Here is a 15,328-nt window from a genome sequence, read left to right as displayed (position 1 = left end):
AGAGGTGACTATGACAAGCAGCCAGCCCCTTCAGCTTCCTTGAGTGTTACAAAGGTGTAACAGCTAGCAGAGTTACCTAGGATGGCATTTCTTGAGAAGATAGACAGCACTGGGCTTTTCTGGGGGGGAGCTGCTTGTCTCAGTGGTAGTGCATTGTGCAGTACTGAGCTTCAGCTGAGGCTTGAGCCCCAGTTCCTATAGCTCCCATCAGGCTTACTCAGTTCTCAGGATCTGGGGATGTGTAGACAACCCTCTGTTAGCTCTGCATTCTCCTCGTTTCCAAGGAGGAATTGCGAGCTTCCCAGACTGTACGTAGGAGTATTCTGTGTGGGGAGGATTGGACCCTCTGTCATTGACAGAGATGCCTGAATTGCTTTTGCAACCTTGCATCTGGCTGCCTGAATGAAGGGGAGGAAAGCAGCCGAGCCAACGCTGACCTTCCATCCTATTTCACTTCCAAATATACCAAGTATGAGCAGCTGAGCAAACTTCCAGCTTTAGTACTTGTCAGGACATACGTTTCCGTGACACGCGTGTTTACTTATAAAGAAAGATGCACACCTCACATATTGCATTTGAGGATACGTTGTCTGGGTCGGAAGGAGATGGGATATGTGTTGCCAGGGAAATCTTTGATAAATGGGCTTCTGTATATATGTGGCATTAAAGCCCTTCTGTGTGAATACAGGAGCACAACATGTCCTCTAGACAGATTTCACAGACAGCAGCGTTCTCTGTGGGGAATGATTTAATAATTCTGCTTGTCTTTCACTCAGGAGGACCTATTAGTTTTATTTCACTCATGTGATTTACAAATGAAGCGCTCCTGAATGGAGCGCTGCAAATTCTGTTTCGGCCCCTAGAGGGGAGTATTGTCTGTAGCTCCACTTTCAAATTTTTTACCTTTTTTTTTTCCCCAGTAAAAACTGTGTTATAAAAAGCAGTAGAAAACATACTTTATATTCCACTATATAAATAGCTTTGTGAATGAAGGTAAAAATTAGATTCCTTTTAAAAAACGAAAATGTATTTAGTTTATCTTATCTGAGAAATAAATATTGTAAAAAGTATAGAATTCGTTTATTCTGAAAAATTGGAACAGTGATTTAAGCAACATTTTCAGGCTAAGAAGAGAACCATCATGTTTCAGTGAACTGCATTTTTTTTTTTTTTGCTCAGTGGGAATTGGATGTAAAGACAGAAGCTTTGATAAACATTGCTGTAGAATGCCAGAAAAAAATGCTGTGAAGAAAAGAAGCCAAAAATTATATGAAGTAGAGTATGCTCACTAGAGCTAAACTTTTGAACCATAAATTAACTTTTGGCCAGCAGCTTTTACACATTTTTTAGTGGTTTTCTATCAGCTTGTAGATAGTGAAAAATCTTTCTTGTACCATCACAAAAGCCCCATTAGAGCCCCAGTCTCACTGTCAATTTGAAAGGACCCCAAATCCCTTTTTTTACCACCAAGGCTTCTATGCATCTGATATAATCTGGGATTTTAATCTGGGAATTTAAATAGGACATAGTCATATATCTAAGGATTTTTCAAACAGATTTTTCCCATGTTATTATGGTGACTGAAGGTTGCCGGAGAATCTGGTAGAGTTTACAGTAAAAACTGTCCCCCAATAATTTGCATATGAATAATTTAACAGCTGGAGAATGCAGAAATTCTTCAGCATGGTGTTAAAAATACTCCAAAATTTTTAATACAGCCCTGAAATTCTTTTATCTTTACTGTCCCAGAAAGGTATTTACAATTCAGCAATGTTTGTCCACTTGATGGCAGCATAACCACGCTGCTTGCTCTGCTGTGGTGCACACACAGGCTTACCTAGGCTGAAAATACGGATTCTTACATTAGCACTTAGTGTTAAAATTGTATGTGAAAGTGAACACATGTCCTGGGTGCATGTTAGCACTAATTCTGCTCTGCCGTGAAGGACTTGGATTAGCAACCTAACCATTTTATGCTCTTGAGCTATTGATCATAAAACCAGTTCACCAGAAGATATGGTGCTGCTTTCAAGACTTTTAATGGGAAAGCCAGGGTTGGTTTGTTTGTTTGTTTGTTTGTTTAAGGGAAAATTATTCTATGATAAATGTGTACATTCTCAAGCTCTGACTTTGCCAGACATAGGTTTGCTAGTGTGCCCACGAGCGACAAGTGACCAGCAAATCTATGATTTAAAATGAATTCTCAGTTTTCCATTAGCCAGATGTCTAGATGGGAACATTTCTGTTCAATCTGAATTTTTTTTTCTTATTTCTTATTTATATCTACAGAAAGGGATCTGTCAATGCTTTTAAGTTATTGCATAATTATTGCAAAATTAATTACAAGCTATGAAGACATACAAATAAGCATTTACTTTCCCTGTGTTAGACTCGCTGCATTTTCTTTTGTATTCAAGCTTCAACCTGCCTGAAGCTGGAAGAAAAAAAAGTGATTTCTGTACATTGGGCTGAATCTTGCAGAGTGATGAAAAACTGTCGTGGTGGCAAGGACTCTCAGCTGCCTTTTGTCAATTCAGATTTTGACAGAGTGAGAGAAAAAAGGGATATGTGAAGTGAAGGGCCCTTCTCTGAGGATAGCAGCAGGACTCTTGTTTAAACACCAAGTCTCTTGGTTCCCTTCGCTCTGTTTTGGTTGCACATTGCCCCATTTCTCAAAAGTTGTCCTTCAAGGAACCACGATTTGTTGGTTTGAAAAATCCAGGGCTGGAGTTACTCACAGGGAGAGGAAGGCATCAGAGGAGACTGTGGTGTATTCATTCAAAATGGGCAATTATGACCAAATGTAATCCCAATGTAGATTGTGTAACAATGGTCTATTCTGCTGGTAATAAAAGTGTGCAGAGCCCCACAGAGATCTCCATCACAGAGATGGGAACTCACACAGCAAGGGCAGAATTGATTAAAAGACAAAACCCAAACCAGAACTGTCATGTCCTTGGAGGAGGGGGATGCTTGCTTGGACTTTGAGGAGCTACAAAAGGTACAACTTTAGTTCCAGGTCTGTGCTGGGCTCAGAGGCAGACCCACCTTCCCTTTAGGGTTAGCTGGTACAGTTTCTGCCAAATTCCTTTGTGTTACACCTGCTTTATAGGCATGAGCCAACAGGGCTGGCATGCATGGATGGGGTGACTGAACAGAACCTGGAAGGAAGCAGTGTCCTGACAGGTGCCTCCAAGCACCCAGGGAAAGCACAGATGCTTTGGTGTCTCTGTATCATCCCAATCTGCTTCTGAATCTGGGAGCTTTGAAAGTACCTGATAGATGCTGAAGAATTGTTATGGCTCTGCTGTCTTTTTTATTATTAGGGGAGGATGACATTACAGTGGACTCCCTGGTCATTTCACTTAGACTGAAATTAGTATCTTCATCTGCCTAATCAGAAATACCATCCTCTGAAGTACATTATATTTGTGCTGAAACATCCAATGGATAATCTGAAATACACTGTGGTGTAATGCACCAGGCAGGGTGGGTGGGATTCACCTAATTCTGTTCATCTGTAATGCTGGTGACTGCAGCCAAGTGTCTTTGCTCAGATTTGCTCCTAGTGCAGGAGAGAGAATTTCTCATGGAATTAGAAGTCTACATTATTTCAGATGTCTACTTAGTGGTGAAGTTAAAAGAGGCTTATTTCTCTCCACTCACACTTCAGGGGTTCTTGTTTTTTTCAGTGGCAGACAGAGGAGTAAAGTGTAACTAATACCTTTGTTAAGTCACATGAGTCCCATCTTAGTTATATCCTTTGGTGTTTCCCACTTCCATACTCATGTAGCCTGGAAATGGGTAGTGTGCCAGCAACCTAAAGCTATGGGATGTTCTGGCCAGCAGCTGGTCCTGTAGCTGTTTTGTGGAGGACTCATACACTTTCCTCTCTGTGCAACCTAAAGCCCAAGGTTGTGCAAGTGCAGTGCACCTGAACACACAAATTGGGTTCAGTCCTCTGCTTTTGTCTAGGTGGGTGTAGGAGAGAATATAGTGCACCTTATGAGGAGCTCTAGAAACAAATGTCTCCAGGAGATTCAGCCCTTCCTTCTCTGAGGTTGAACTGTAGCAAACAGGTGATTATGCTGTAGCAGATGCTAGCACTGGTGGTGGTATAAATAGCAAACAGATGGTAAATTGAGGCCTGTTTACTGGCTATTTATGATGTTAAACAGCTGAGGAATCATAGGGCTCTTTTCCTGGAGCAGTGAAAATCCACAGTCTGACCATTTACCTGGCCCTTCATGGCTGTATTGATCAGGATCATGTAGCATTTCGGAAGCAAGGCAAAAAACATCCAGAGAATAACATCCTGCTTGGATGGCTAAACAACTTTCCTCATGTACCAGTAAGGTACATACACATAGGGATGTGCAGGTTTCCCTCTAATCCAAATCACTGCTTCCCTCTTTTGCAGAGGTGTGGGGAGCATTAATATTACACAAAAGGCAGGAGATTATGATGAGGTGTGATCTTGGAGGTAAACCTGAGGTGGATAAGAGGAAGCAGGAATTAAATGCAAGTGGCTAAAAGGAAGCTGTGATGGTTTTGAGTTCTAGGTCTGAACTGTGGAAAATAACCAAAGATTATTTTGGGTTCTGTATTCTCTGTTGCTAGGTCATAATCTTTCCTACCTACCCTGCCATGTCTGTGCATCCCAATCTAAATATGAGAGAGCCCAAATGGGTTGGTACTGCCCATCTGGTGTCTGCTCCTCCTCCTCATCCCCCCCCCCCCCCAGTCTTACTTTCTAAATCCAGATAATTTTTCTCAGAAGAAAATACTTCATATAGTTTATGCCTGTCCATAGAAATAAAAAGGGTCTGTGAACTGGGAGGAAGCAAAAAGATGTCTATGCAGTGAGGTATCCTTCATCCATGGAGGAACGCATGCCATACTGACAGGCAGAAATGGAAAAACAAAACCCCTTTTGGACAGTCAGAAAACCTGCACTGATCAAATTGCCTAGCAGATGATATCAGAATTGAAGGATGACTGCAATGTGTCCATCACAGTCCTTAGCCTTCAGAATTTAGAGTGATTTCTATGCTCTCTTCTTTCTCGTGTACTTGGGTTGTCTTCCACTGAAAGCAAAGATCAGATGTGCAGTTGACTGGCACCAGGTATTGGTTCTGCCAGTAACAGGGACTGGCCTCTCTTGAGAGCCAAAAAGAAGCTCATAGTTCAGTGTTACTCAGCACTTCAAGAACAACTGTACTTACTGCAGTTTGCTCCTTCTTCAACATGCTATCAAAAAGCCATGCAGATAAGGAGATTATAGTCAAAATGTGTAGGAATGGGCAGACTTGGGTAATGTGTGGCCTGGAAAAATGAGGTGTGGGCTTGCTGAGATGTTGTTTCCCATTTCACCTGCATCAACAACTGCATCAGCTTCTCAGCATTGCTAGAGCTAGTTAGATTTTTGGGTTTTAACTCAAGAACTCACTAAAAAAAGAAGTTGCTACAGAGGAGAAGCTTGGAAGCCTTCTTCATGGGGTGTCAAAAGAGAATTCACCATGGATAAGGGACCATAAAGAAGAGAAAGCTTGGAGAGGTTTTTAAGTGAAACTATCCAATAGATGGGCGTGATACTGTGCAGAGCATTCAGAGCTGCATAGACATTTTGATCTCAGGTTTCTTTAGGAAGTAAAGTTTTTAGGAAGAGAGACTGAAGAAGGAATTCTCTGTCAAAAAGGTTGGGGTTTTACTGCACTAGTTAGTCTGATAAAAAACCAGAGCTTTTCCCAGCAAGTTCTACCTTGCTTATGGACTTCATTAGATTACTTATATGGCAAGGTTGGATAAGCATAAACTCACTGCTTCATCCATTGGTTTTATGCACTTAAAAGAAATACTGGAGAATGAAAAGTATAACCTTTACTATAAATGTCTGCTTTGCGAATCTTTCTGTAACCTCCCAAATCCATATATTGTAATTTGTGTGTCCTATTGGTTATTTCATTGCCTTTTTTCTGTTTTGCCTGTGTCTACAGGCTGAACATCTCCCCTGCTCCTGTCTAAGAGTATGTCAAGTTATTCCACGTGCAGGGAGGTAATTCTTATAGTGGCACAGCTTTTGAGATCAATTCTGCCACCACAGATCACATCACAATAATTTTGTCTTCAGCAAAGTTCATCTAGGCAAATAAAGTCTTGTTTTACACTTCAGCAGAAGCTGTGCTGAGGATTTTGTTTGCTTAAAGTGAGAATTTTGCTGTCAAGTACACCATACGTCTGAATTAACTATTCACAGCTCCCAAAAGCATCAATGACTGGAGCTCTTAGTCTTCCATAGTTCCTTCCCTGTAGCATTTTAAAGGATATTTCATTGTCACATAATGATAGCATATCTTAGCATCATAGGAAAGTTGGGACATGGTAGTATTCTTGGCAGAGTGGTTATAAAGGTAAAATGGGCTGAGACAGAAATTTCTACAGAGCACCTCACTCTAGTCTTAGCTTTATTTTCTGTTCTCTGTTCACTTTATTTGGTGTATTGCAAAGCAATCAGTGCTTATAAGTGGGAAACAGTGGTGAACTGCCTCCACATCCCACATGGACATGCAGATCAAGGCTCTGAATCTGCATTTTGGCCTTTTTCCAACAAAGTGATGGAAATCCATGAGCAAAGCAGTGTTTGAGTTACTTAAAATAATCACTTCTTTACCCATGAGCCAGGCTGCAGACAGTCACCCAACCAGGGGCAGGTTTCAGGGTGACTCTTACAGCCACTGTGTTTCCATGCGTGAACATCTGTCCACATTCTAAAACTTCTGTAACTTCTGTTCTGTTCTGTAACCCACTACCACCAACAGGGTTTGTTAGGACTATATGGCAAGTGCTTCACAACCAAGTGAGGTCCTCATATATATTTGTGTGTGTGTGTGTGTATTTGTTTATGCATGCATATATATATATATATATATATATATATTTATGTATGTATGTATGCAATATATAGGCTTATACTGGCACATTACATTTACTTCAGGAACACAGGAGAGATCAGTTCCCTGGACTATACACTTACTGTGCTGGGGTCTAAAACAAGTCTTACTGTAAAACCTTTTGAAAGAAATAGAAGTTTGGTTATTGAAGTGTTCCCAAGACATCACAGTAGGAGAACAGGTGAATGGTTGTGTCATCAGTCAAGGTCAAATGAATAATTTCACAAACCTAAAGTTTGAAACAGCACAGTTTGAAAAAACAACCCAAACCAATGACTCTATTATTCTCCTGGCCCCACATGTGTCAGAGGGCATACCAGAAGGGCTCAAATTGCTCTGCTGAGGTCGTGCTGGAGCAGGTACCCCAGGAAGCTTCTCCTGGAGCTGACTCCTGAAAAGGGTCTGACCCAGCTGGGGTCAGCAAGCCCACTGGAGTGAGATATAGCCTGGCTGAAGGCTGCATCCACTTAACTCTTTTTTGGCGTGTTGGAGAGATAGGTTGTGGTAGGTTTAAGGTGAGTTTCAAGCAAATAGTGTCCCTTTTATTAAGGAAAATGGCTGGTCTCATGCTGGGAAGGGCACTTGGGCTCACCTGAACCCCATAGCAGATACTAGTTGCCAGCAGAGGTGGGGTCAAAGCACATCATTTAAATGTTCCCTTTAAACAGGGGTGAGGGTAGTGCACTGAAATAAATAACGAAGAAGATGGAGCTGGTTTAGGGATGAGTGCAAATAGTCAGAAAAACTCCGTATCTCTCCAGGCATAGTACCTTAGTGCCAACAAAAGTATTTCTGTGTCCCCTCATCTGTAACTCTTATTATTCATCATTTATCTTGAATTAAGTTCTCCCAAAAGCCACTGGTGACTGCCTTTCTGCTCCCCTCTCATTCTAGAGCTCTCTGTTTTATTTTTTTTTCATATTAAAGTTACTAGCAAATAACTTTTGATAAGCAGAAGCAAGTTTTGCAGCTGTCTGTGGCTCCCTGGGCAGGTGACTGCCCTCAACTCCTGCCTGGCAGCTGCAGATAATATGTTGGAAAATGTTTCCTGCACTCACAGGGTCGGGGAAGGATGCTCAGTCCCCCCCTCTCTTGACCCACAAGTAGGAACAGATGCTCCTTGCATTGAGGAGATCATGGGAACAGCTGGGGGGTCCCTGTAGTGACCTAAAACAGGGTCTTGCAGGACAGGGTGCCTTCTGTCTTGGGGACTGCTACTGAGGATTTCTCACCTCACCTTGAAGCACACTAACTCCAAATGTCTCCCTCCCTAATATCTGAATTTATTTCCTTGCTGCATCCTTGATTTTAACACCTCCTTCTTTTCCCTCTTGCTAAAAAGGAACAATCTCTTGAAAGCACTGTCATGCTTAATTCCCCAGTGGAAATGGTTGAAGGTGACTTTTCTGAAGTGAACTAGTCTTGCTGCTTGAATTCTGCTTTTCTTAGAATTTTGTTTGTGTCTTGAAACAGAATGTCAGTAATCACTTTATGTTTTTAAAGGCTATATATTATGAAGCTTTGATAAAGCTTTCATGTACAATTATAATGATAGATTAAAGAATTTGTAGACCTAACTTTTTTTTTTCAGATACTTAAGATACACAGTGGCATTTTTTTGTTGATTGATTAACACTTGGTTAGCAGTGTGAGTATTTGGAGCATTATGAAAACAAAAATTTTGTCATTAATGAATCAGCAGCTGTAATGTAAATTGTTACATTTTTTGGATGAATAGAGGTCCCATTCGAGTCAGAGAGAATTTTACCACTATCTTCAATAAAATCAGAGTTTTATTCTCCTATTGCAAAGGACCTTTAATAGCTGCTTATAATCTTGTCATAGACCCTGTTTGAGTGGAACTAATCCCTTAGGGGTTTTATTAAGACAGAATGATGGTGGAGGGAGGGAAGCTTTTAAGTGCTTCTGTTGAAAAGAACTGCCTTTTGAGCGATGTGTGTGCTGAGACAGAAAAATCCTGGTTTGGTGACTGTCTCTAGCTCAGGTGCTACACACTGTTACACACTGCTACACTGGGCACAGCAATCATCATCATTCTGGAGAATCACAGATCATTCTGGAGTCACCATATTAAAAGCATTAGGCAAAGACTGTTTCATGTATGCATGCCCAGGCCTCCTTTCTCTTTCTTAAGGGAATACAAACTAAGAGTCATTTTGTTGTAATCACAGAATGTGCTGTGTTGAAATGGACCCACAAGGAGCATCAAGTGCAATTCCCCCTGCAAGGGAGCATTCCCAAGAAACACACAATGTGTCCAAATGCTTCTTGAACTTTGTCAGGCCGGTGCTGTGACCACTTCCCTGGGGAGCCTGTTCCAGTGTCCAGCCACCCTCTGTGTGAAGAGCCTTTTTCTAATATCCAACCTGAACCTCCAACCTGAGCTTTTTTCTAATATCCAATGTGACATCACTTCAGGCCATTCACTTGGGTCCTGTGTCACTGGTCCTCACAGAGAAGAGATCATTGCTTCTTCTTCCCCTCACACAGAAGTTGTAGGCTCCCCTCAGCCGCTTCTCATACAGTTTCCCCTCAAAGTCCTTCACCATGTCCATAGCACTCCTTTAGATGCTCTCTAATAATTTACTATCTTTTTTATAGTGTGGTACCCAAAACTGCACACAATATTCAAGGTGAGGTTGCCCCAGTGCAGAGCAGAGCAGGACAATCCCCTCCCTTGCCCAGCTGTGATGCTGTGCCTGATGCCCCCCAGGACATGGTTGGTCCTTTGGGCTACCAGGGCACACCGGTGACTCATGTTCAACTTGCTACTGACCCCCCAAAGTCTCTTTCCGTGGTGCTGCTTTCCAGCATCTCATTCCCCAGTCTGTCCATATATCCAGGGCTGCCGTATCCCAGGTGCAGAATCCAAAACTTTCCTGTGTTGAACTTCGTAGTGTTGGAGATTGTCCAGCCCTCTGATTTGTTGGAAGTCTCTCTGCAGGACCTCCCTGCCTTTAAAGGAGGCAACAACTGCTCCCAGTTTTGTATCATCTATGAACTTGCTTAGTATCCCTTCCAGTCCTGCATCCAAGTCATTCACAAAGATGTTGAAGAGCACAGGGCCTAAGATAGAGCCCTGCAGAGCCCCACTAGTGACAGGTCATCAGTCTCATGTCACCTGTTCACTGCAACCCTTTGTGTCCAACCCCTGAGCCAGTTGCTCACCCATCACATTATGTGTTTATCCAGCTCTGTGCTGGATATTTTGTCCAGAAGGATACTGTGAGAGACAGTAACATAGGCTGTATGGAGATCCAAGAAGATGATATCAGCTTCCCTGATGACTTCCTTTGATCAGCTAGATGGGTTATGTTGTCATTAAAGAAAATCAGGTTTGAAAAGCATGATGCCATGCTGGCTGTGACCAAGGACTGTGTAATAATCAGCTGTGTAAACTAGAATATACAAAGGGTCCCTAAGCTTTAGCACAATGTTAAAAGCCAAAGTGTGCAAATACCACTGCAGGAAGGAGTAGACCCAGATATCAATTTTTTGAGCCTCCTGGGGCTATGATCTGAATATATAGTTTGTACTCTGCATCTCAGAGCAAATCTGTATGCAACAACCTGTGCTTCCAGCCCCCAGAGTGTAGATGTCTGCTGTACTGCTTTTATTTCTGTATGCAGTAGAAAATCCAGCCCCTTTGAACCAGGAGTCAGTTGAGTGACTTTTTTTTTCAGGTCCTCACACAGTTACAAAAACCTGTTCGTGTTGGACACAGAGCAACTTCAGAAATTCAGGGTGGTGACATTTGTGCTGTGAATCAGAACCCACAGTCAAGTTTTCTTACGAGTTTCCTGTCAAAATTTTTGTCACATTGGCCATTACAAGACACTTCAAAAGCCTCTGGTAATGCACACTTTTGTAAGAGGTTTCTAGGAGAGTGTTTATTGAGCACTTAAAAATCACCTACATAGTTCTTGATAGCATGTAAAAAATAGGTAGAGATACTTAATTTTGTTCAAGACTGCCAGACTGCAAGTGGTCCTAGGATGGGGGCATGGGAAAAGGAAAGAAGCGTGCAGATATCATTGATAGAGAGCAAAATGAACATCTTTAACCGAAGAATTCATGTTAATGGAAGGAAAGGCTGTCCCAAGCACATTAACATCTCCTAAACTTGGTTCTACCTTTCCCCAGGCTAGACCCAGAAGACTGCAGCAGGCAGCACCCTTTTAAAGGATATTCTGCCTTTTGCTGGATGAGAAATTAAGAAGGGACAGAGGAGTAGCCCTGGCACCTCAAGAGTCTTTGTGGTTTCTGAGTCAGGTAGTGGCAGCCAGATGTCCTCCAGCCTTATCTGCTACCCTTTTATTTAAGACAGGCAAAAATAATTTCTGGAGGGACTTAATTAAATTCCACTAGGTCACAGTCTCTGTGCAACTCATCTTCACTTCTCTTCCACATTTATAGCTGATGAATGTCTACAACCTTCCTCATTACACACAAGGGTTATTTCCAGAGATGCAGGCAGCAGGATACAATTCATAGGACAGCAAGATGAAGCAGAAGGTCTTATGCATAATTCTGCACTGAATATTCTTCATTTCCTGATACTACACCTTTTGTCTTTGTGAGATGGATATAGGCATTCCCTCCTTTGATGTTAGCAGATGACAAGTGTGTATATTAAAATGTTGTCAAGCTGCAGCTCTGAAATGACATGCCTAAACTGTTGGTAGACAGACAGGAGATGGACTGCAGCAAAGCACACTAGCTTTACTTGGGCTCTTGCAGCAAGGTTTCTGAATTTATCAAGAAGGTTAAATTTGTACTGCTTAACATGGAAAATAAAATGATGCATTGGAGGGATGGCAGCCTTGCTTTCAAGTGCCCATTAGAGTGTTTTTTGTGAAAAGGATGTGAGTTCTGGGCAGGATACTACTAGAACCAGCTTATTAAATTCATCCACACACCACTTTTGGTAACTCTGGCTTTGCTGGCTTTGGTGCCCAAGGGCAGTGGCCACTGCAGACAACTATATATCTGAGTGATGTTAAAATATCTTTTACAAAAATAAAGCTCAATAACAGCTCAAGAATCTCAGGCCTTTTCTATATTGTACTCTCTTGTCTGTTCTTACAAATGGTAATTTATCTCTGTTCTGAACTGGATTTCTTTTTCTTTGGCTTTCTATGGCATGTTATCTTTACATTTTCTATTACTGTGTGCATTTTGCCTTTTTCTCTCCCCGTTTCCCTGCTCATTCTCAGAATACGATCTCTAGCCAGTGATACTGTTGCATTTTCTATGCTTACTTTGCCATTTCCAGCCATTGGTAGAGCTCCAGAATTTCTGTGTTTTAGCTCCAGCAGAGTGGAGCTGTTTCCCCCAGTTGATTGTGAGCTGTAGTGCCCTAGCAAGGCATCACTGCATTGTACTGAACTGGACTGGCTGAGCACTGTGCCATCTGTACACAGATCATTACCTTCACAGCCTCTTTTGACAGCAGCTCTTATGGCACCATAGGAAGTGATGACTATTTATATAGGCAGGATATATGGCTCCATGTTGCTGTAGTGATAGGAAAGTGTTCTTTTGCATGATGGTAGTAGGGTGTTGTGGATTTCTTTGGAAGTTTTCACTCCCCAAGCAATAATTTGGTTAGGAACCAGGCTGCCCTCCAGTAGAGCCCTGTGTCAGCCCAGCACGAGGCAGTCTGTAGAGCCTTGGAGGTCTCTGGGCTGTTGCCTCTGAGGTGGAATAACAGCATAAAATGAGAAAGCCATAAAGATATTCATAAAGTAAAATGAGATTTTCATCTTCACATCCTGAGCAAACTGTCTGTATTATGCAAATATCAAAATGGCATAAACAAAACAGATTCTCCTTGTGCTAGAAGCACGTTTTGGCTCTCTTGAGATATTTGATATATTTGATGCATTTGATATCAATATAACTGATATTGCACTGCCCAGAAATTTATCTCAAACTATTCTTAGTCTTCAGCTTGATTGGTCAATCATGCAGAACATCCATGGGAAATATCTATATTTGCCTAAGGGTTTTTTCTTCCCTACCCCTCTGTCTGGTCTAGATGAAATATTTTCACATAGTGGCTTGGGAGTCCAGGATAGAATTGCTTCCCTAAGCAGTATGCTGGGGGATATGACCCACTTGTTTTTGCCCAGGTAATTCACAGTGTGTTGAACTGAAATGGACTCCAATATTGTGTGATTTCCACAGAAGTTAACCATAGTGTTAGGTAAAGTGATGCATATATGTCCTTGATTATATATAACTTTATATATAGCTCTATTAGTTATATTATATATTTCTATCTATAAATATCTATTTAATGCATTTAAATCTACATATTAGGTCAATGATTCTTTATGTCTGTAACAGTGCTGTTTGGCCCAGGAGTCAAATTCCTAGTCCAGTTGCAGTATGTACAGAGAGCAGATAAGTATAAAGTACACGGCAGAAATTCCATCACAGGAGTTTCTTCATGTACTAATAAAAAGAATGATCTTATTGGGACAGCTTACATAAATAAAATCATCCCACATGTCTCAGGGTTACTAGATAATGCCTGGGGCATGCACACAGAGTGGTCCACCTGGCTTATCTCACATTCAGTTTAACAGGGGGTTATATGTGATTTCAGCAGGAGCAAGGAGCCGTCAGGAAAAGTGTGCTTGTGTCAGCACTCATGTAGTGCAGGGAGGGGCCTAAAGGAAAAGCGCAGGGAAAAAAAATGATGTGTTTTCTTTTTACTCCCCCACAGATTGACCATCTCTGCTGAATGTCCCATGCAGCTTGAAGATTTCCCCATGGATGCACATGCTTGCCCATTAAAATTTGGAAGCTGTAAGTTCTCTTCTGGAATAAGAACTCGAAAAATACCATTTTCTGTCTTCTCATGTTCAGAAAGATCTTTCACCCTCCCCTCCAGCCTTCCCCTTTTAACATGGTTCTTTACCATCCCCATTCTTCTCCCCTTCTGCTACCCTGCTGCTTCTTTCCCATGACTATGCTTTATCTGGGCCTGCTGCTTTTCAACTCATGCCTGCATACTCCATGATAAATGGTGAGTTGCTGGGTGACATGTCTTACCTTATCTTATATATCCACATCAAGTGTAACAGCCACTGTTAGATGGAGTTCTAGATGCAGACAGCTAAATTGATAACTTGGTTTTATATCTGCAGTAAAACAGCTTCCACTGGCTCAATCAGATTGATATGCAATTGTTATAGTATTTACATGAACCAGACTGCAGTACAATATCTGCATTGCATATATTAAAAGAGATCTAGAATATTAAAAGAGGAAATATCTTTCCATTTGGCTTTAATAAATCCAGTCCTGTATCCTGTTACATGATGTTTAATACACGTGTATTTGTATATATGCACACATTATTCTAAACTGTATGCTGAACGATGATTTTTCCTCAATTCCAAGCCTCTAATCCACCACACTGCTGCCTTGCCAGAAGCTTACTTTAAAAATAACCCCAGGGAATCAGATGGTTATATTTAAAAACAAAGCTCTTAATTAAAGTATAAATGAGGCTACTGCAGTAGACTATTTTTTTATTTTGGTAATCAAATCAGCGCTTCCAGGTGCAATCATTGTCTCTGAAGACTTTTGATAATTACCATGCAAGGCATTTTGCTAGCCCCTGAAGCCACCTAACTTCAGCATTTTGCAATGTTTTTCAGCCGTATCAATTTAGAGTCACTAATCCTAGCAAGATTAAGCTTTGCCTTTATCGTCTGTATCTGCCCTGATTTAATACTGACTATACATTGTCTTCTAGTGATCATACTAAGAAGTAAAAACACTGTTTACAGTAACTATACCTTTACCAAACTTAAGATGAACTGATTTCCTTTCCCTCTTCCAATCCACATTCTGTTTCATCCAAATAGTCACCAGTATTTTACAAACTCAATGCAGGTTCAAGTGTGTTTATTGACTTCAGCAGCATTAATTTGCACCAAAGCCAATATAAATGTGAAGGTCCAGGCACCTTTAAATTCCACTTAAAAAATGTGTATGCAAATTACCCATTTAATTCTGAACTTGAAAATGGGAAAACATCTCACAGGAGACTGTAATTGTTTATATACAGGATTAAACAAAAGCCACTGGAAAGAATTAATAAGACAAAGAAAAATAAGTTGTCCTTCCTGGTATTACATGTTGTTTATCAGTAGATGAAGTTACATTAGTTGACTTCTAGTCTAGACTACAGAACTGATGTGTTGTATAGTTTTATGAAACCTTGCAAAATATGCAATATTAAAACATACATATTTAAATAAAGAGCCTGATGCAGCAGAGATCTGAAGCTCAACCTTAAAGTTAAAAGGATGTTCCTGTGTATTAGCAGATTACACAGT

General features: G+C 41.1%; 1 protein-coding gene across 1 annotated transcript in view; it reads left to right on the top strand.

Annotated features, from left to right (window-relative positions):
- GABRA5 (gamma-aminobutyric acid type A receptor subunit alpha5) overlaps positions 1-15,328 on the top strand; it is a 56,485-nt gene that overhangs the window by 14,103 nt on the left and 27,054 nt on the right. Inside the window, exon 7 of the mRNA XM_066545199.1 lies at positions 13,705-13,787. Coding sequence (XP_066401296.1) covers positions 13,705-13,787 — 83 coding nt within the window. The remainder of the gene's footprint in view (positions 1-13,704; positions 13,788-15,328) is intronic.

The sequence above is a fragment of the Molothrus aeneus genome, chromosome 2 (genome assembly GCF_037042795.1).
Source record: "Molothrus aeneus isolate 106 chromosome 2, BPBGC_Maene_1.0, whole genome shotgun sequence".
Taxonomy (NCBI): Eukaryota; Metazoa; Chordata; class Aves; order Passeriformes; family Icteridae; genus Molothrus; species Molothrus aeneus.
Note: the sequence above shows the minus strand (reverse complement) of the source record. Positions and strands in the feature narration are given on the sequence as shown.